General features: G+C 45.5%; 1 protein-coding gene across 5 annotated transcripts in view; it reads left to right on the top strand.

The window, feature by feature from the left end:
- Positions 1-22,597, top strand: part of PAX5 (paired box 5) — a 133,638-nt gene that overhangs the window by 81,238 nt on the left and 29,803 nt on the right. For all 5 annotated transcript variants that reach the window (XM_085567604.1, XM_085567602.1, XM_085567605.1 and 2 more), the window contains one exon: positions 18,362-18,463. In XM_085567604.1, the coding sequence (XP_085423730.1) occupies positions 18,362-18,463 (102 nt within the window). The remainder of the gene's footprint in view (positions 1-18,361; positions 18,464-22,597) is intronic.

Raw genomic sequence — 22,597 nt, 5'->3', positions numbered from 1 at the left:
ATGCAATTTTAAATTGAGAAGCTATAGCAAGTGGATTAAGACAAGAGGGTTCTGGTGCCTTCATGGTGGTCCTGATTGTGACGGGCCTAGGGCTTGTTCTGCAAACATGCTGAGCAGCCTCATCTTGTGCTCACAGTGGTCTGAAACACCCTGAAATAAAAAGGATGTCAAACCAGCTCCACACTGGTGGGTGGAAAGTGCTCTGCAGGCTTCATGCACTTCATCTTATGCTGGTGTTTGGGTCCTGGGGATGCTCACACACAGCTGTGCCACCCACTACCATGGCAGCTGGAGTGTTCAGGTGCTCAGGGCTGGCTGGCAGCTTTTAGGACATCAGCGGCTAGTTCAGCCAACAGATAGAATTTCTCACTGCCAAATAAATGCTGAAATCTGTTTTAGAGCTCCAATTTGGAAATAATTTTAAAAAATAAATAAAATAAAAGGAAAGAAAAGCATTGTAATTAGCTTAAATGCTTCCTTAATTGCTTTTTCTTTTGGGCCACAAAAATAACAAAACATCTGAGAGTTTCTGTGCAAGCTACCAAAATTATATTTCCAGGTGAGTAGCAGGATGCATTGACATCTGTGCTTCTGCACACTACAAAAATAAAATCTAGCAGCAATCTGAGTCAAGCTGCAGAAGTTGTTTCCAGGATAAGGTAATTGTTTTGATGACAGTGGTTGAAGACCTCTGAAAGGTGCTGAGGTGCTGGAATGTGTCCAAGGACAATCAGTAGAGCTGGGAAGGGTGTGGCCCACAAGCATTATTAGGTGCAGAGAGGGAGCTAAGAGGCTCATACTGGAGAAAAGGAAACTCGGGGGCAACTCCTGTCTCTCTACAGCCTCCTGACAGGAGGGTGGAGCCAGGTCCCAGTCAGCATCTGCTGCCAGGGAACAGAACAGTACAAGAGGACATGGTCTCAAGATATGCTGGGGAAGGTTTATACCAGATACTGGGAAAACATCTTCAACGAAAGGGCTGCTCAACCCTGGCACAGGCTGCCCAGGACAGTGGCGGACTTGCCATATTTTCAAGCCATATGGATGTGGCACTTGGAGATACGGGCTGCTGGTGCCCACAGCACTGCTGGGGAATGGCTGGACTCGGTGATCCTAGAGAGCTTTTCTGCCTGAAACAATTCTGTTATTCTACCACTGATGATATGTGGCCTTAATTTGCTTAATAAGAATAATTCTTAATGATACCTGACCAGTTGGAAGGTTATGTATTTTCAGTGAATTGACTGTGAGTTATCAGACCAGTAGTTCTGGGAAATGAGTAGAGGAAATCATAAAAGATACAATTCTGGGTCTTTGTGCACCCCTGAGCAATGGAGAGCATGCCAGGAGGCTACTTGCTGTCTGCTGTGTCTTCACACCTCCTACTGTTCCCTAGAAGTGGGAGTATTATTTAATTTTTTTAATCTAGGAAAAATCTGGGAGAAATCTAGATGAGACTTAAGATGACTCAAGAAAGAAAAACTATAAAATAAAGAAAAAGTGTAAAGTGTTAGAAGTAATGTTTTAATAATGCTGCAGTGTATCTTTTGAGGAAAGTTTTTGCTTATGTTCTCTATTCTTTGAAAGACGTCTTCCTGCAGTTCTGTCCCCAGCTGGAAAACACCATGTTAGCCAAGAATAGATATTTTATAAGCCTACAGGGTTTTCTCATTTTGTTTTGTTTGCTGGTTTTTTGTTTGTTTTGTTTGGTTGGTTTTAGGGTTTTTTGTAATGAACCATTGTCTCTTTATGATTTCATGTTACATTAAGGCAAAAAAGTGTGAATTTTGGATTTTATGTAACTACTCATAAAAATGTTGGCATGTAATTAAAAAAAATACACAAAAAGAAAAATGCAGTAGAAAAAAAGAAAAATGTCACTGGCACTTCATCAAAATACAAGTTGCCTGGCTCTGAGCTGCTTGATAGAATTGGCACATCTAGCAGCAGTGAGGAGTATCACTTTGTGGAAATCCCACAAGAAACAGGAGGGATGGGGACTGCCTGTGCTGCCACAGACTTGACACCTGGCTTGGGATTTTCACACAGATGTGGCTCAAAAGTAAATTCAGTAAAAAGAGTGAAAGGAGTGTTGGGGTCCCTCTGGAATTTTCCTTCTTTTCATTGTACATTCATTACAACGATCTGAAAATCTTGAGCTCAGCCCTGTGATGATATTATACCTTTTTTTGAACACTAACTTCTGAAAGAGGCTCATGTACAAGCAGTATCGCTCTAAAGAGAGATCCCCTCCCCAGCCGGCTTCATCCCTGGCACTTTTGAGTCCAGAACTTGTGGTCTCCCCAGATGTAAGCATCCTCCTGGGGGAAGGATGGTCCTTGACCACTGAGACTTAAAGATTGCAAGAGTATGTAGTGTGTGGAAGAGCGTGGTGGGGAGACAGCAGGTGCTGCTACAGGTGCACTAATTGCAAGGTCCATAAGAGGTGGAGATGGTGCTGGGGGCTGTGGATAAGACTGTTAGCAAATCAATGTTCGTTGCTAAACAGAGGCCTTGCTTTTGGTCCTCCTGTCCTTGTTAATAGAGTTATATGGCATATGGACACAAGCTACTCCCAGGCCTTGGTGTAGCCTTGAAAAGGTCTGGTAGCTATAGCTGTTCACACAGGAAAATTGTGTCCTCTGTTGCCTGAGCTGTGTTTGCTAGCAAGTAAAGGCAGTCCCAAATGCAACCAGTTCCAGCTTTGCCCCCATGCTGATGCAGAGACAGCCAAGTTGTCTGGTGTGGGCACTGAATCACAGCAAACTATGAATCTTGTGGAGCCAGGGAATTGCCCAGCCTAGCCTGGATGACAAAGTTGCATCTGGCCCTTGAGCTCTCTGGAGAGCATTGTCCATCTCTCCTTGTGGGCCTGCACTGGGGATGGTCATCGTAGGAATAAGGGAACACTGGCAGTAATAAGGGCACGCGGGACATGCATCACACCTGGTGCATGAACTCAGGGTACAGGGTTGCAGACCACACTTCTGCTTTGTGTGTCATTGCCTGCAGCTGCTGAGGCCATACTAGGAGGTGCTCCGTGAATCCTCATGTACTGCCCTAGAGCATCCCAATGGCTTTGTTTGCTCTAGAAAGGCCAGTGTTCTGCAGTCAAATGTTTGACCAAAAGAAGTACAGCTGCTGTAGTTCTTCCACTGTAAGGATGTGCAAGGCTGCAGAAGTCACATCAGATCTTAGGAACATGAAGAGGTGGGATTAAAACCTTATGGCTGGGTGCACCTTGTCCATTGTATAAGGGTTCACTTAACAGATTTGGGGATGCACTGCTGCATCCTCACTATTCAGGAGACAGATTTTATCCATCTCTTCTGGGGACTTCATTACCTTCAGGTCTTGATATTAACTCAGGTTTTAATGAGGCATGATCTTAAATTCTTAACACATGACTGGGATATCATTGGGCCCTCCTGTGACATGGATAAAGCAGCCCTGTGGTGCTGTGTGATATTGTCTCCCTGCCCTGACGAGCATGTGGTGGGCAGGAGTGCCTGTCCTCTGTGCTTGACCCCTTGGAGAGATGGAAAGCCACTGCTCCTGTGCATCATGTCACCCAAGGGTTTGTAGACCACAGAGCTACTTCTGTGCTTTCCTCTACAAGACACTGCCTGCAGACCCTCAGCAAAATGCTCCCTTTCTGTAGTGGCTGTTCTGAGCTCTTCTGGCTGCAGCTGGCCTCTGGTGCAGCAGGGGAAGTCCCTCCTGCTGTGTGGATACAGAATGAATTTACAGTCCTCATGGAGGGGAATGCACCGTCATGTTTGTGGGCATGGTGCTCCACCAGCACTAGCTGCTGTCATGCCCATCATTCCTGTGTCCCCACTACCTGGCATACAGAGGTTGTAGGCATCAGGGATCAACGGTGGCACCACAGGTCTGGGAGAGGAGGAGAGCGAGTGTGAAATTTGGCTATTCCTCTGGAACACTGTCCCAGTCGCTCCTCCCTGTGGAGTGGGGAGGTAGGGGTGGTAGGGGCACATCAGCTTTGCTCAACATCACATGCACCTTGCAGAGAACAGAGCAGCTCTGCCCCCATCATCCAAGGTGCTGTTCTGAACGTACTCCTTTCTCTGATCTTTGTAGTTATTCCTGCCCAATCTTTCTTCATATTTTCTTTGTATTATGTTCGCCTTTCTTCTTTCTTTCTCTTTTTTTCCCCCCTAAAACTCTGACACTCCTCTCTGGTGTATTGAGAATGTGAGTGAAATTGAAGGCTGGAACGTCTCAAGTCTTTATGATGATGAATTACTTTCACTGCCAAACCTTTTATTGTCTGTGATTTTTAAGAAGGGAAGCTGATTTATTGTGGCCAACTGTCATGCCATTTAATACAGTTATAAATTCTGACACCATGATGGCCACTGTTGTCCAGGGACCCCCTCTGGTCACTCTCATGTCCTGCTTTTGTCCATGGTTGCTGTTCTCTGCTGAGGAGCAGGCAGGTCAAATTGTGAGCTGATAGTTTTCACTTGAAGAGTAATGGCTGAGGATCAAGCAAGCCCCAAGTGTCTCACCCAGACCCAGGCAGGCTGCACGGCCCCCAGGTTTTGGGATGGGTGGAGATGTCCCATGGTTCCCATCCATACGGCATCCCCTCATCCTAGTGCTCGCACTCATGGATTGCTTCAGCCCTGCTTTAATGTGGCAGAAGGAGAATATCATGTGGGGCTTGGAGCAAGATCCCTTTCCACAATCCCTTCTGTTCTCTGGTCTGAACTCACTGGAGGATGCTTCCCATAAAGCAATCCACACATTTGTTATTTTTTTAACTACATGGTACATCAGCTGAGATACAAATCTCACTACATTATGAGATGCTATCCACCCACTAGAAAGCTCAACAAGAGGTGGGACTTGGAAGTACTAATTTGGTTCTGCTGCTTGCTGGGGCCAGATGAACAATGCAATTTTGTCTCAAAGGGATTTCAAATTACATGTTTCAAGTTCCTTCAGCCAAAGAGAGTAAAACATTTCAAACATGACAACTGAGAATATTTGGTGGAAAATACTGAAACCCCAGTGTGTCATCATTTTCATAGCTTCACTATTTCCATCACAGAATCTAGGGAAAGTGCCTGATTTCAACTTTTCATTTTATTCCAGGATAATAAAAGCATTACTTAAATATCATAAAAATAGCATATAGGTTGTTGACTTGGACTTTGTTGAACCCTAATTAAGATGTAATAATTGAGGGTGTACATATTTCTTTTGTTAAAAGTAGAAAACCACTTATGACATTAACAATGATTCCTGGGTTGGAAATGCCTCCATCTCAGATGAATTCCAGATGCGGATCATAAATATTGATCTTTGTGAGATGAAAAATTTCAGCATGGGTTTAGTGGTTTAATGTCACTTCAAAACAGACTGGTGGAAGCTGTTGGATTTTCTTTTCCTCTCTGCTTATGTAGCAAGATGAATAACCAGTTGTCAATATACTCATTCTTCCCGTTTCTGGATGCACCAGCAGGCTACGGGGTCATGTTCACCCATGTCAGCATTGCCAGGTCTTCCCTGCCTGGGGAGGTGCTGTCTGCATAGGAGCAGGTAGGACAGTGAAGCCTCAGGTCATCTGGCATCTGGCTGAGCATTGGCAACCCCTAGCACAGCAGTTCTGCACTGAGCCTGGCTGGAGACGCTGTGGCCCTGAGCAGTGGCATGATCTGCCAGAGCATCACCAGTCCTTGGGTGCTGGCAAGGGGTGCAAAGGTGTGGCTTGGGACCAAAGGGATTCCCACCGAGTCACGGTCACGTGCTGTTTGGGCTTCTCCTTCTGCACTTGCTGCTCCCAAAAGCCCTCTGGATGTCACTGCTGTCCTTTGCAAGGTCCCTGGAAAGCCATGTCCTTCCTTCTCTCCTGGTTGCTCAGCTGGATCAGCTTACCTGCTTTCCCACAGATGGCTGGGAATCATGAAACTGGGATCGTCCCAGCCCACCAGGACATGGCAGAGGCCCAGGGCTCTGCAGCCTGAAGGCTTGCCTGGATTCTAGTACCCTCTCCAGGCCACCCTGTGTAGTTCCCAGACCTGGGCGCAGTGTCACCCCAGCTGCCAGGCTGGGAGGAGGAGATGGGCGGCCCTGCCCCTCCTGATATGACGTAATGTATAATAACATATCATATCATATCATATCATACCATATCATATCATATCATATCATATCATATCATATCATATCATATCATCATAACATCTATAATATCATAATATAATTAATATCATATCATATCATATCATATCATATCATATCATACAATACAATACAATATCATATCATATCAATCATCATATCATAGTGATACAGATGCTCTGGAGCAGCACCTATACGAGTAGGGCCTTTTCATGCAGTTCATATCACAGCAACCACAGCACAGCATATCCCAGGTAGTGGCAACCCCACTCACAGTGGATGGGGTATCACAGAATCACAGACTCACAGAATCACCAGGTTGGAAGACACCTTCAAGATCATCAAGTCCAACCCATGCCCTGACACCTCAACTAAACCATGCACCGAGTACCACATCCAGTCTGTTTTTAAACACATCCAAGGATGGCGACTCCACCACATCCCCAGGCAGACCATTCCAGTACTTTATCACTCTTTCCATGAAAAACTTTTTCCTAATATCTAACCTGTATTTCCCTTGATGCAGCTTGAGACTGTGACCTCTCATTCTGTCAGTTGTTGCCTGGAGAAAGAGACCAACCTCACCTGACCACAGCCACCTTTTGGGAGTTGTAGAGAGTGATAAGGTCACCTCTGAGCCTCCTTTTCTCCAGGCTAAACAACCCCAGCTCCCTTAGTTGTTCTTCACAGGGCCTGTGTTCCAAGCCCCTCACCAGCCTCGGTGCCTCCTCTGGATGCACTTGAGCATCTCAACGTCCTTCCCAAACTAAGGGCCCCTAACTGGACACAGCGCTTGAAGTGCGACCTCACCAGTGCTGAATATAGGGGCAGAATGACCTCCCTGCTCCTGCTGGCTAGGTCATCTGCATTTTTAGATGCCCTTCATGAAGTGGCCATGGTGGCAGCTGGTGGCCCAGAGGCCATCTCCATTTTTCCTCACACAGTTTCCTGGTGCCTAGGAAGGTCCCAGAGGTGACTGCATGGTCTGGTATGAGCCCTCTGAGTTGTCTGTGGACAGCAAATGCTTTTATGCAGGTCTGTGGGATAAATCCTGAAGATCTGAGCCCTGCTGAAGGAAGCCCTCCCTTGGGAGCAGCATCTCTGATCCCAGGGCAGCTACCATCCTGAGCCCAGTAATGTGCAAGACCACGCCTCAGGGCTGGCATGTCCCATTTTGTAACTGTTAAATGTTTGTTAAATGAGCTGAACATGTGGAGTTAGAAACTAAGTCTGGATTTCCATTTTGTGATGAGGCACAGACTGGAGGCCAGCCACCTCTCCCCATACATCCCATACATATCCATTAGGTTTTGGGAGCATCCATGCCACCGCAGTAAAATGGTAACAATGCTACTTTTCATATTACAGGTCCTACTGTTTGGTTTTTCCCTTGTAGCTCCAAGGAGTTGTCTGAAGTCTGGTAACAGTGAAAGGAGTTCATAGTTCTTGACATACTGATGGTAGTTTCCTTCCAGTCTTCTTGATTGCAAAGAGAAGCTAGAAAACATCTTCTGGGCATTTGTAAAAATCCAAACACCAGAAAAGAAGAAAAGGGAAAATATGTTATTTAAATATCTCTTGGTAAATCAGTCCTCCTAATGATTTTTCTGGGGTGTTTAGCATCTAGCTGTGTATTTACATCAACAGGGATCCCCCAGACCACAAACTTTTCATGCTGCTGGTCCTCTTGGTCATCCTACATCTTTCCAGCAGCACAGTGATTACTGTGGAGACAGTCTCACCAAGCCTGCTGCGCTGCTCTTATTAGAAGTATTGCTGTGCTGCAGAAGGAAAACAACAATAAAGGGAATATGTTGCTTCTGCATGCGTTAAGAGCACTGATCAAACCACAAGAGATCCCATTTCAGACATAATGTGCATTGGAGGGCAAAATTAGATTGAGGAGTAAATGGAGCCTAAAATCTCCATAGCTTTATTCGTCAGAAAGCTGTTTCATTGCGTGGTTTAATTCTCCTATTTCTTTCATTCACTGCATGTAGCATGCTGGCTAGAGTACATTTTAGAAATAAGGCAATGAAAAAACCCCTTCTTTAATATGGCAGTGGTTGTGAGGTGTGTAAGGCTGTTCAGACCTAAGATGTGAGGTGATATGAAATACAGAAGCATGTTACTCAACAGCAGAAAACCAGCCAAACTGGCACTTCCTACATTTTAGCAGGACGAGGTATTTTGTTTGGAATTGTTATTTTATATTTTGGCTTTTGATTTTGGTTTCTTTTACATTTATTTAATTCTGAACTCTTTAAAGTTAGTTTTATTATTTATATTTGAATGCTTTATTTCATTGCTGCTTGTGAATTACACTGCATGATGAATGGCATTTAACCAAAAGCTCACATTTTGTTGGCTAAGACCTGCCATGATGGTAAGCCCATTTTTTTTATGTGGGATTTCTTTTCTCTCTGCTTTAAACATGTCAGTTTGACGGGAGGAGGCTAACTGGTCTCTCAGATAAGTAGACACATGGTTTTTTTTGCCTTTGTAGGCAACACTTGTAATTTTCAAATGAATGCAAATTGCTGAGGAGAGCACTTGGTGTGCAGTGAATCCCTTCTGAAATATTGAAAACTGCAGATCAGTATAGTTGGCACCAGTGGTATGGCCAGAGCAGGAGGACAAGCCCATGTGTGTCTCTGTCCTATACACATCTTTGTGCATCCATGCTTCCAGTCTGCATTCCCTGCTCCATTTCTTTTCCAGAACCTCTGGAAGCTCACTTGGCTTCTCTCATGCTGCTTCAGCAGTTCCCACATCCTAACTGCCTGCAATTTTGGCTCTTCCTGCCTTGCACTGTGAGCCATGGAAATAAGAAGGGGAAGAGGAGCCAATTTCAAACAGTTTTCCAGTGAAACTTTGACCAGACCTGAAATCCAGTTGAATACCTCCATCAGTTTCAGTGTTATGTAAGCAGCGTCTCATCTTTGAGATCTCAACCAACAGGATTCCATCCTGTCAGAGCCAGAATGAGCTGCCTTCCCCTGCTCTTGAAACTTGCTATCTGTGAAGGTGCTTCTCTGCCGAACTGGTGGAGGGACTGACCCCTGGATGCGGAACCAGTGGGGGTTTATTCAAGCTTAGGCTGTTGGGTCCTTGTGCCTCTGTGTCCTTTTCTATGGGTCCCTGCTGAGCTCATGAAGGTCCATCCTTTTGGCTGTGGCAGGCCCTGCAGATCCAGTATTCAAGATTCTTACTTTGTGGAGGTCTATTTCATATTAAAAACAAACAAACAAAAAACCAAAACAAAACCCCCAAAAACCCCAAACAAACAAACAAACAAACAAACAAAACAAAGCCATACCCACAACAAATAGACAAACAAAATGTTTGTCTTAAAAAACTCCAGATTTGAAGAAAGTTTAACAGAAAGTACCAAATAAGGTAAAACCAGCCCAGAGCAGTGTGCATTTCTTGACTGTATTTGTGACACCTTGTGTATCAGTCTTCACTGTCTTAAATTTTACATAGCAAAGTAATTTTAATATTGAAAATGAGATTTAACTTCTTTTTTTAAAAGAAAATCAAATGTTCTAGCATCTTCATAATGTTTTCAACACATGAACTTTTTTGAATTAAAATGCCAAATGAACAGTTCTCTGCTTGCATAAAATCCAGGTTTACACAATTCAAGTTTTTGGGGCATTTCTGTCTCTTAGTGTAAAGGTTTCATTATTAAAGGTCTTGTCTGACACTGGCACAAAGGCAAACGTGACATGACCTCTGTGGTCTGCCACCTCCTCCTCATTGTGTGTCTGTTTGGCCTCTCCTTTGGGAGGGACTGTGTTCTTCAATAAAGGAGCAGTTCCCAGGATTTAGGCATGCAGTGGCTGTGCAGGGTCATGGACCTGTGTGAGATTTACAGACTCTGCCAGGCAGCCTCCCCCAAAGAACTCTTTTCTTCAGGGTTCTGCTGCAGCTGCTGCAAGATGCTCCATGCTGCTTGTGACCTGTTGCTCTTCTGTTTTCTCCAGGCAGGTGTGGGGGGAGAAGGGCCTCACAAAATGGTTTTAATGGATCCAGACCAGCACGTGTCCTCCCTCATCATCGTTGCTCTGACCTCCATCTGCCCTCCCTGCCTTTTGGTGTCCCTGGATAGATGATAAAGTTGTAGTGGTGTGTAATGTAATGTGGTGGGATCGTCTCCATGATTCTGCCATGCATCCCATGCACACCCACACTTCCCTACATCCCTCCACATGCAGAACTGTGAGCACCTGAGACCCAGGCCTTGCTTTGCCCTGCCCCAACCAGTGGTGGGCCTGCTAGCCCCACCTGGGCTCAACGAAGAGAAACCTTGCAAGGTCTGAAGATGTCATTTATCATGGGCCAGGGAAAGGCTAAATTATGCAGATGCATTTCAGTATGTGGCCACACAAGAATTAGAATGAGAGTGGGTTCTTGCAAAGATATTGTCTGTCTGGTCTGTTTTTCCCTATGTTCCACACAGATGTCCCCTCCAATACATTGTGATTGTGTGCACTGAATGAGGGGATCAACCCATGGAATTCTAACCTTGCATGTGTTGCAGGAGGGACAAGAGAGGCAGGTGGTCTTTGACCAAGGTGGATAATGGTGCAGCTCAGATCTGCAGAAAAAATTGTCTCATCCTAGCAATCCTAAAAAGTATGTGACAAGCTGGAATATTGAGTTGTTTATAGGGTGCACAGAAGAAGGAACAGAAGTTTTATGCAGCAGGACAAAAGAAATTGTCCAGAGGATATGGGACTGAGGGCAGAGCACTCTGTAGCTCCAGGACTCCTTCTTAGGAATCACAGAGAAAACATACTGGGGGTACTTTCTCACTGCATTTGTAATTGGGCCAATGGAAAGAGTAACAGAGACATCTGCTATGAAAGGCTGCTTTGGAGTCCTGTAAACATCTGCTGCTTCTTTGCAGATGAGGAGAAAAACAGACCCACATCTGCAGCCCCTGTTTCCATGCAGTGTGCTTAATCTGAATTTTATGGCTCTGATAGCAGATTACAGTGCCACTGTCATGAGCCCTTGCAGCCCCAGTCACAGTGGACACTGCGCATTTCAATACCTCCTTCACTAATCTTTCCCCCACTGCTCCCATTCCCTGGCTGCTAATTTCACGCAGGCACTTAAACATGATGGATAATTGTGTTCTGCTTATCAATGTTTAATTTAAGGGCTGTTCCGTCTGACCTGAATGCCCTCTGCAAGAGCTGTGCCTCATTATTGATTTCATGGTCATACCTGTGACATTACCTGCTTTGTAGGAAGTAGACTTTGACATTCCTGTGAGGCTTTGGCAGCCAGAGCTAATTGTCAGAAGAATAATCGAGTCAGCAAAATCATTACAGGTGATCTGTATGTTACCACTGTTTTATCTGCCTCTAATTAGGTGCAGGAGAGGTAACTCATCACAGTAAGCACACCACACTGGTTTGATGTCCACAAATAGAGCAAGATGAGCACAGGAGGGGAGTTATTCATTAACAGCAGTGATTCAGTGTGTTGGAGTCCTGTGCTGGTGACATCTCCTTTCCCAATGGAATAGCATGAAATGCTGTACTGCAGGCATCCATGGGATACAGAATCTGAGCAAATTTTAGGCAGGACTGAATGTTGGGGCAAGTGCTCAGAGGCTTTGGACCTGAGGTAGTAATGGGTGTGCTGCTGCTGTGGACCAACATTTTCTGTGTGATAAAACCAGATAGCTTTTTTAGGACATGCTTTTCTCTTATTTGGGCACTCCAGTGCCCCATGCTGCTGCCCTGGGCTCATCCTGGGTGATACACACACGTCCCCAGGTGGCAAAGGGAGCAAGAGCCAATTGATTGAACTCATCAGGTCTTTTCCTGGTAACAGTGCTGTGCATTTGACAAAAAAAATTTCTTTGGGGTAACAGTTGAAACAATCAGGTTAGCATGATCAAGTTCTTCACAGAAGAAAGGGAGCTTTTATAAGTGGGAATGGGGTTTTTCAGAATAAAAGTCAATGTTGGTAATCAATTTCACAGAATTTAGCTAGAAATTTGGGCTCACTGCCCAGAGATGAAGTGGTACCCAAAAAAAGCATTGCTGCCAATTACTTTTTTTTTTTTCTGGTGTTGAGCAATGACATCCCTTCCTGTAAGGCACCACAGCTTCCTCGTATCTGGGGTAGCAGATGCTTGGTATGGCAGGATGGCTGCCAAAGCCCACCAAAGAGAGAGCAACATGTGCAAGCTCCTGGGGCCAGCAGTCCTCTGTGGTCCTAGCAGCAGAACAGCGACAGTGCAGGTCCCTTCCTCTACCTCTGCAGTGATGTTTGAAGGCACTTGACGAGAGAGGAGCCATGTGACAGGACCAGGAACACGACCACGACCACGACCAGCAGGAGTGCCATCCTCCTCCCATCACAATGTGGAGTCATTTTGACCAATGCAAGGTCATTTTGAAGACAGCACAGTCTAAAGCCAAGTTAATCCATCTGGGAGACCTTCTGGAAGTGGTTTATCAAATCTGCTGGTGCCCCTGCTGCAGCTGCTACGTGGCATTCCTGCACAAAACCAGCATAAGGATTCTTTGCACACAGATGCTGCCAGGCAAGGAGATGTAGAGCCTCAGACTGAAAGGGATGGAAGCACCTGCCCAGCTTATTGCACAGCTCTGTGGGCTGGTGTGACAGCATCTCTTTACTGCTAGTTTGACTAATGCAAACCTGCATTTTTAAAAATAATTTTCTGGAATGACACGAAGAGTCAGGCGAGGCAGCAGCCTCTGTGTGGATCTGAGAGGGAGGGCTCTGATCTCTGCTGTTGGACAGGTCTGTGAGGATCTGGTTCCAGCCAGGATGCCTGAGATGGAGCCTAGGGCAGTGCTGGTCTCTGCTGGGTGGAGAACTCTGGTTCTGGGTGGTACCTTGTGTAATTTCAGACAGGGTGTGTGCTACTTTGGGTAGCCATTTCAGATGGTCTGATGTCTTGTAAATTATGCCGGACTGACTTTCTCAGTATTTCTGTCCTATTGAACCTCTGACTCTGAAGAGGTGGCATTACCCCATTAACCCAGAGCGCTGCCTCATTCTTGACCATGCTCCTGAGCTGCTGGCAATCACATACCTGCTGTGAGCATGGGGCAGGGGGCAAAGGCCTGGCTTCCCTCAGTGCAGACCATGGTGCATTGTGGAAAGGAAAATCACCAGCCCTGCTGGTGGTTGTGAGACACTGGTAAAGGGGCTTTTTGAGCCCCCTTCCACCACCTGAACCCCATACATTTTCTGATGTATCCTTTGCTGTAATTAATTACATGTCCAGTGGGCTCATTTCTTTCATACTGTTACTGACAATCTGTTAGATAAAGGGAAAAAATGTGTTGGTGCCCTGTGTATTGAAAGTGAAGGGTTTTCACACTGTCAGGGTAATGAATTCTGCACGGGTTTGAAGCACCTGAGCTTGGGGGAGTCCTTGTGTCATGTGTCTGGGAGTGACAACCCCCAGTGGTTAATTACTGCCATGGATGAGAGCTGAGCTGATAGCAAAATGAGATAATTTCATTAGTAGTTAAATTTGAAGTTAATTGGATTCACGTTTACACATAGTAGTGTACAAAGACACACTTGGAAATGCTCTTTGCTGCCTTTTGATTTTATTTTGAGAAGGTAGGTGGATTGAGGAATGTTTCTAAACTGCTCCCTCTTTTTTTTCTCACTGTGGTTTGGAGAGAGGAGAGTCCTTTGCTGCTGCAGGCTGCTCTCTGCCCCAGCCCTTTTGTCCTGCAGCAGGGACATTTGCTGATGCCCAAGCACTGCTTGCTTCATCCATGCAGGGGTTGCTGCTAAGCTCTCCTGTAGCTGGTGGCAAAATTTCTTTTATGGAAGAAAATTACTTATTTACACTTTCTTTGCAAAATGATAATTTGCTTTCATTACCAGTGTTGCCAGCTCCTACTGAATGGAGGGGTGGACTTTTTTTGACTATCTTCTGTGTGCAGAGCCATTGACATATGCAAGGATGTCCATAGCAGACGTGTTTGCTCCACTCTCCACAATGACAGCATTGGTGCTCCCCCTAAGACATTATCTCTCTGGAAATCAGATGGGTGTTGGGTCAGCATTGCCTTCAGGTTCACCAGGAACCTGAAGGAGGCTGGTGAAGCAGCCTGGAGCAGGTGATGCAATAAAGGAGATGGCAGGGTCCAGGCTGAATGTGCACTAGAGCTGCTGTGTGCTCCTTGTATCATGGGGGTGTGCCAGTTTCAGATCAGCAGATATCACTGAAGGTATCAATGCTGTTGGGGGCTGCCAGCCTCTCCATGGGGAGACCACTGTAGGAAAGACTCAGAAAGGTATTTTGGTACTTGGAGCTTAAAATTTTTGGAAAAAGATCATTGGTTATCATGGAAAAACCTGCTAGGCTCTGCTCTAGTTGTGCTTCTCTATAGGCTGGAGCTGGCAGCTGAGCTGCCCTGTCCTGCACAATACCAGCCCAGCTAGGCAAGGAGGCATCTCTGCCACTTCTTTAACTTTAGGTATCTAAAATAACCTTCAAACAGCACAGGACAAAGACATCAGAAAAAAATATGTCTTGAAGGGACCTAGGTCCCTATGTCTGTGTGGCCCACTGCTAAAATGTAGATGTTAATTTCCTCTTGAATGCTTTGCCTATATGTGTAAGGCAGAACAGCCTGGAGCAGAGGATTCTTCTTAATCTCTCTTTGTACTAGGTGGATCAGTGTTTTTCTCTGAAATCAATTGTTTTAGTGCAGTTGAAGCTTGCCAGCACTGGGGGAAAATCTCATAGAGAATGGGATGCTCCAGTCTTTCTTTTTTGGTGAAAGCAAATTGGATAGAATTGACAGGATGAGGTTGGATTGCAGCACTTGCAGCTATGCTCTTGGTCACCTTTGGTCAGGCCCTTCCTGAGAACTGGCTGTGGGGACCCTACAGGGAAGATTTGTTGACACATGACAGAACATTTCATTTGGAAATGGGATGTAATGTAAACCAGCCCAAACCTGTGGAATAGATCATGGGTGATGTTTTCTTAATTGACTGAGGAACAGAAGTCCTACTTGTTATACTGGTTTTTGTGGTGGTTATGTTGCTCAGTGCCCTTGACAGTGATTCTAGTCATTTTGAGTGTGGCAGTCTCTTTGGAGTGTGGCAAGCACATTTCTCTCCCTCTCAGGATTTTTCATAGAGGTGCACAGAGAGAAATGAAAGAGAAAACAATTTCTATTTCTGCTCTTTGTTTTTCCTATGTGGAATGTGTTTGGAGAATTGTTTACCCAGAGTGAGTGCTTTATTGGATTCTGGTGAGGATTGTTTGAGCCTGATGGCCAATCCAACCCATCTGTGGCTGGACTCTCAGAGAGGGTCATGAGTTGTGTTAGAGTTCGAGATGGAGTCAGAGAAAGTAGTATGTAGTTTTAGTATCTTCCTTTTTATATAGTATATTAATGTATTTTAGCATAGTTATAATAAAGAAATCATTCAGCCTTCTGTATTGAGTCAGACATTGTCATTTCTTCCCACTGGATTCATCTGCATTTACAATATTGGAGAAAGTGAATTATTTGTAATATTTCAAGATACTGAAGTAAATGTCAAGGTTTTTATGATAACTATGGAAAGTGAGGAGTGGGGTGCAGTCAGTGTGGGGCAGTTTGAGAGGGGGAGCTAGCCTACAGGTCAAGGCACCTTTGGGACCCAATGTGTTGTGCCATTCTGTGGTGACACCATACAACCAAGGAAGGGAGGAGTCCTGATTTTCCTCCTGGGTTTCCAGAGGACTCCTAGATGGCAGTAGTCAGCCTGTGAAATGTTCGTCTGCATTAGCAACAGCCTTTAGCTGAGGCCCTGATAGCACTTGTGGTGAACTTAGCTTCTGAAACTGACTTTATGTAGCCTGCAGATACTTTTGTATTCTCCAGACTGTAGAGGTGACATAAAGCATTTAATTTTGTGTGGGAGAGAAGGAAGCAGGGCAGTGATGAGGGGAGAACATTTTAATCTAAAATAACAATTTTCTGCCTTCATTGAATAATTAAAATTCATTATGCCCTTCCGTAAGGGACGTGACTTTTCTCTAGGACTGGAGAGCAAATTAATAAATTGTTTTGAACGTTAAATTCTTTTAGGATGTGAATACACCATAAATATTCTGTAGGAAGGGCTGGAGAGGAACAGCTTGCATTGTGATTTGCAGATACTGAGTATGGATGAAAGTGGGGCATGTGCTAAGAGATGATGCTAGAGTTTTGGCATGTACGCCTTCATATGATGGTAGGAGGAGCAGTCTTTGTGGCCATGACCCAGAGATTGTGAGCCACAATTTGCAATTACTTGTGTACCTGTCTCTTGTCTCATCAGAAGAAGTCTCATTTTTTAAAAGATATTGAAAAAAGGAAGATTTAAAAGTTTTATTTTTAGATCAAAATGAAATTTGGGCTCAAAATCTTTACCAAAAAAAACCCCCCAAAAAAAAACCCTTAAAAAATAACTGTTTTTACTTTTTTAAAAATGTTCAGTTTCAATCTCTCCAAGCTTAGAGACCTGAAAAAAGTTCACTGTCTTTAACACAATTGCCTAGAGAACACAATGTGAAAAAATCAGAACGTGTGCATTTTTTTCATGTCAATAGTAGTAAAATCAATGAAGTCACATAACTTCTGCTCATCCAACATGCTACCTTTTAAGGAAGGAACCTGTTTTTTCCTAATGAGCTGTTTCGGCCCAATAGGATCTTGGAGCTGACTGGTGCAAGAGTGGTCCCTGTCTTGTAGGTTGGAAGAGTGGAAGGGCCAGGTGCTTCCTGCAGCCCAGAGTCCTTTCCTCTTAAATGAGGTGTACACTCAGCTTTTCAGAGCTAAGCTCTCATGCAGTGCCACTGCCGCTGAGCTGTGCTTTGGATCTGATGGACTCCTCATTTTCCCCTGGCCTTGGAAGAGCCATTTGGCAGGCTGGCAGAGGTGGTGGCAGAGCCAGGGGGGTGGGTCTAAGAGGCAGATCCATGAACTAAAGTGAGGCCTGAGTAGTGTGTGCAATCTCACACTGGGAGTGGATTGCAGAGCCTGCATCCAGCTGCTGACCAAGCCATGGGGTTGCAGGGTCAATGCTACCAGGCACCTGTGGGTGTCTTCAAAGCATCTTCTCCTTGGCTAAGTGTTCTGTCCAAGGATGCCATGGGAGCCCAGAAGACCATGAGTGGGCTCCAGGATTTCCTCTGGGGTGAGGTCTGGATCCTGCCTGATGATACCACAGGAGCATCCTTCTGGAGGGTCTTTTGTGGCCACAGCTGACAGTGGTTTACCCAAAATCACACTGCAGCAGCTTGAAGGGATGGTGACAGCTCCAGAACCTCGACATGGGAGCAGGATCCATGAGGAAACACTTCTGTGGCTCTTTGTGAGCCATGATATCTGACCTCCTGTCTCGACACTGCCAGCAGAAACATGTTCTTGAAGGTGATAGGAGATGTGTCTGGGAGAGGGTGAAGAAAGAGGGGGTACCTCAGACCCCTGGTCCAGGGACAGAGAGAGATGGAAGACATCCCATTGCCTGCTTTTGTGGGGTTATTTCCATGGAAGTCCTGTGGGTACTTGACTAAAACCCATGTTTCTGTGGCTAAGGAAAGAAAAGTGCATCAGGCTGTGTCTGCAAATCTAAATCTTCTTCTGGCACTGTGATAAACTATATTTTAAACCGCCTTCATGTCTCAATGCCTTGTGTTTTTTTGTTTTTGTTTTTGTTTTTATTTTTGATTTTTTTTGTTTTTGTTTTTGTTTTTGTTTATGTTTTTAAAATAAGAGATAAAAGAAATGCCCTGCATTGTATTTAGATCTCAAATAGTCTCAGCCTGTGCATGTGATTTTCTGGGGAATTTTCTGGCAAAATGTCATTAAGATTGGTATTATTTCCAATTTCATTGCTTTTGACTTTACAAATCTAAGCTTTGGAAGAATTTGGGAGTAGGGGTGAGCAGCTGGAGTTCAGGCAGGTGAGTTCCTCTCCCTGCAGAGCTCTGCTCTTCACCTTCCAGTCTTGCACTTCATTGGAGCTTTGTGGCAGCTTATAGAGAAAACAAAACTGTGCCTGCCGTCCCTGCCAGGCTGGAAATCCCACGCTGGTCCTCACACAGCAGTAATGACAAATGCATGGCTGTGTTCTGGGTGCTTAGGGAGATGTAAAACCATGTCTGCTTGTCGCAATGCTCACGTGGTGATTTGTTGGTTTGATTCCTCAGGTCGCGAGCTGGCAAGTACAACCCTCCCAGGATACCCTCCACACGTCCCTCCTGCTGGACAGGGCAGCTACTCCACTCCAGCACTGACGGGAATGGTGCCTGGTGAGTCTTCAGAGTAGGGGGGAAAGAAAACATAAAAGGAAAACAAATAGCATTTCAGGAGAGAAATGTTGTGTGCTGTGAATGTTTTGTTCTGAGGTAGAAACCACAGTGCTGAAGGGTAGGTGTGGAGTGATCCTGAATGAAGTAGGACCAGGCTCCCCAGCACAGGAGGCTGCATAACTTGTGGAGTGCCAAAGCAAAGTGCTGGCACTGAAATGCTGAAGGAGCTCCCAGCCTCCCTTCTGTGGAGCCTGGAGATTGCTCCATATTGGGCTGTGCCAGGCTCTACTCACCTGACTCAGGCTTTCCTCTGACTCACCTGGTTTCTCCCAACACTGTCCCTCTGTGCTGCCCCAGTAGGGAGGCCATTAGCCCTTGGGGCTGGACATGTCCTGACCTCAGATTTTCTCCATGCAAACCTGACTCATGGGGACACCAATTTGTTCCCAGGACATTCTACTTCTGCAATTTCCTTCCCATTTTGGAACCTCACAGTCAGAAATGCCATGGTGGCTACTGCTTGCCTTTGTGGCAGCAGAAGCAGAGGTTGTAGAGGTGCTTGGGGTGGACAGAGCAGGTTCTGCATGTCTGTCACATCACTGATGCCAGCCTTCAGCACTGTTGGTTGCAGATCCACATGCAATTCAGAGTAGGATGGTGGCTTCTGGGTGCTGACAGCAAGGAGCGGGTGGGGCCACAGCACTCCTGCCTTTTCTGGGGAGTTACCAATTCTTTGGGAGCAGCTGCTAGGGTGGGCTGGCAGAGCTGCAGGATGTGGGGCTTAATGGTGGAGGAGGAGGTGCAGTGTAGGTTCAATGATGTAGAGTCATCTGAGCTGATTTTCCCAGGTAATAGATTTTATTTTTAACTACATATAAGCTTGTGTGACCCATTATATTGAATAACTGCACTGTTCCTCTCACTGGTTCTTTTAATAACAACCTTCTGCTCCAGCTAGTGTGAAGGTCAGGTGCAATTCCTGTAGGTTCTCTATCTCATTTAAGTGAGAATTTGCTAACTAGCATCCAAAATGCCTTCTCAATCCTTCTTTGACTCCTGTCCTTTGCAGGGCCAGTTTTAGAGCCTTGCTCAGGTAAGCATTACAGTCCCTGAGGGGCTCACAGTAAGGCAGGTGACAGACCCAGTCTGCTACCATTGGCACATCTCTGCTTGTTCCAAAATGGCCAAATTGTCATGCCCAAGCACAGGCATATGATTGCTGTGCTGGCTCTCAGGTATTCATCTCACAACCTGCCTCTGCCTTGTTCTAGTTTTTGGAGCCCTTGCAAGAAATGTGCTTCCTTGATAAGATTTTTAATCATTAGCCATGAATTTCTGCTTGTAATTAAGCAATTGTGTGAGTTAAGTGGTTAGAGACATGGGAGAAGTGTATACATGATAACAAATAAACAGTGTTCTGTTGCATGCTTGTTGCTGCTGCCATTGCCCCTGCTGAAGAGAGTAAACCCAGCCCTTACCACACTGGGTGTTTATCCCACACCTACTGGGGTTTGCAACTTGCCTATGGGGCACAGGAGACCTTCACACTCCCTTGCAATTGCAAGATGTGTGGGTATTCAGCTTCATGTTCTGTCCTTATCTTTTCTCCAGGCTCCCATCACTGCTCATCCTAACAGGAGCACTTTTGCCTCCTGCCAGACCCAGGTCCTTCCTTATCTCTCCCACAGGCAAAGAGGTACACAGGAGCCTGTCTCTGCCGCATCTCCATGACTTGTTCAAACACATGCTCAAAATTTCACATTTCCTCCTTCCTTTCCTGCAAAACAAGGGACTTGCATATCAGAAGTGAATTTCCATTTTTATGTGCCTTGTCTGCTATGGCAGAGAATAAACTATTCAAATGCTTTTCTCTGAAGGAACCAAACAAGCAAACACATGGCTTGATTTCAGTCTGGAGCTTTAGGGACTGATAGCTGGCATTGTTCAAGGCTCCCATGAATATGTTTCTTCTGCAGGCCACTGGCCCTGCAAGTTTCTCCTGCCTTTGGTAGTGTCACCCTGTGGAATTGACTGGAGGGGAGCTGTCTGAGCTATGCTGAAGTGCCAGCACCCACAGTGCTCTGATGTCACATGGTGCAAGTGAAATGCCATGATGGGGACAGATGGGTACATGAGTGGGAAAACAACTGGCTGGATGGTCAAGCTCTGAGGTAGTGCCTAATGCCACACTCCAGGTGGATGCTGGTACCACACACAGAACTGCCCAGTGCAGCTGGAGGTCTCTCTTGGTTGACAGCTTCATATACAACTAGAAGAGAGCCCATCTTATCAGGTGTTCAGAGGGTGCCAACCTGCATTTTGCCATCAGTAGGCTCTAGAGGAGCGCAATGATGTGGAGCCACATAGACAGGGTGGGGAGGAGCATTAAATGCAGCAAGGACAAACCAAATGATCCTGCATCAGGAAAAGGAGCACTTTGCTACAAAACAAGTTGAAGACTGTTTAGTTCCTGGAGGGGCTCCAGGGATGAGGCAGACTGAGAGCTGAGCATCAGTCTGCTATCTGCACTGGTCATGAGAATGGTCAGCATTGTCCTGGGTAGGAGTTGGAGAGAAGGAGTTATCCCCCCTCACTTGGAACTTATGGACTCACAATGGGAAAGACTACTGGTTTGAGGCCCCTTAACACACATAAATAATTGGTGGAAGTCAAAACAAGTAAGATGTAACCGAGTATGACAAAAGTCTCCAAATTTTTCCCTCAAGAGATGGGCCCAGTGGTGGAACAGGTTGCTGAGTGGTTTTGCAGTCTCCATGCTTGAGGGTTTTCAAGGCCATGGCAGGTGAAGCCCTGAGTATTCTGCCCTGGCTGTATTGCTGATCCTGCACTGAGAATGGTATTGAGACTGCCTGAAGACCTTTCCATCCTGAAATGACTGGTCATTCCATGATTCAATGTTTCAGCTGAGGTACTGCTGGAAATATGCTGCAGAAATTCATATGCTTTTGCCTAGTGCTGTGAGTAAGGATGAAGTCAGGAAGCAGTTAACAGATGGAGATCAGGCCCCTTTCTGTAAAGGAGTGCTGGTCCACACAGAAGAGGCACTTCTGCTGTAGTTACCATTAAATGACTGAACCATGAATCCCACTTTGAGGCTGGAGGGAGCCCTATATATATCTTTTCTGTCATAGGGAAGATCCTAATGTCTACACATAGACTGAGAATAATCACTTTCCACATTCCTCTTCCATCCTGTGACCATGGTCTCACCCTGCAGCAGTCGAGTGTCACCTTCTTTCAGCCTCTGACTTGGCATCCATCCCAAAAGCTGTGTCCCATTTGAGTCCTGACAGCACTGTGACAGAGGGGCTTGCATCAATTTCATTGCTGAGACACTTGTTTGGACAAACCATACCTGTGTTCACCAGTGTGTGTGTTCCTTTGCCATCATGCTTCTGATTCTGCAGCTGAGCTGGACACAGGTAATATGCAAGTAGCCATAACTCACTTAAATCCTTATTCCAGTTCTTGTGTTAGAGATGCTGGGACAGCAGCCCCTGTTTCCCCTCAGTTTCTGTTCCCTTCCCCCAGTCCTTCTTCACAACTCCAGGGTTGAAGCCCCTGCTCTGACACCCCTTTTCTCCTCCCCAGGGCTGCTGTTCATTCCATCCCCTCCTCTCCTGGCAGGCTCTGCATACTGGGTGACAGGAAAGGGTAGGCTCTCCAGAATAGTGATGCTGAGAATATAGTCATTAATGGGATTCTTGAAACCCAGATGTCCTTTCTGAACACCGGTAATTTGTTTTTAATGAAAAACCATGCAGTGACCCTGAACAAATGAATTTCCTTTATAAGAAGTCTATGTGCAATTACCCGACTAAAGGGACCTGAAAACACTGACATTCAAAACTGGGCTTTGAAAAGAAAGGCATAAAAAATAGCAATGCTATCATTAGCAACCTTTTATCTAGGAGAAGATGCTTGCTCTAACGTGTGAAGAGGAAGGAGATGATGTTGCAAACAAAACATGTGGCTTTCAAATGCATTTTTTAATTGTGGCTGGCAGGTATTGATGCTGAGGAGGAGTAAGGTTCTGTGGACTTTTTCCTTTTTGGGCTGTTCCTCATACTGAGTCTGCAGGGACAGTACCCTTCCTCAGTCCACTGGCACCCA

Source organism: Lonchura striata, chromosome Z (assembly GCF_050655825.1).
Source record: "Lonchura striata isolate lonStrDom1 chromosome Z, ASM5065582v1, whole genome shotgun sequence".
In the NCBI taxonomy this organism is placed as follows: domain Eukaryota; kingdom Metazoa; phylum Chordata; class Aves; order Passeriformes; family Estrildidae; genus Lonchura; species Lonchura striata.
The sequence above is the reverse complement of the archived record's forward strand: the minus strand, read 5'-3'. Positions and strand labels throughout refer to the sequence as shown.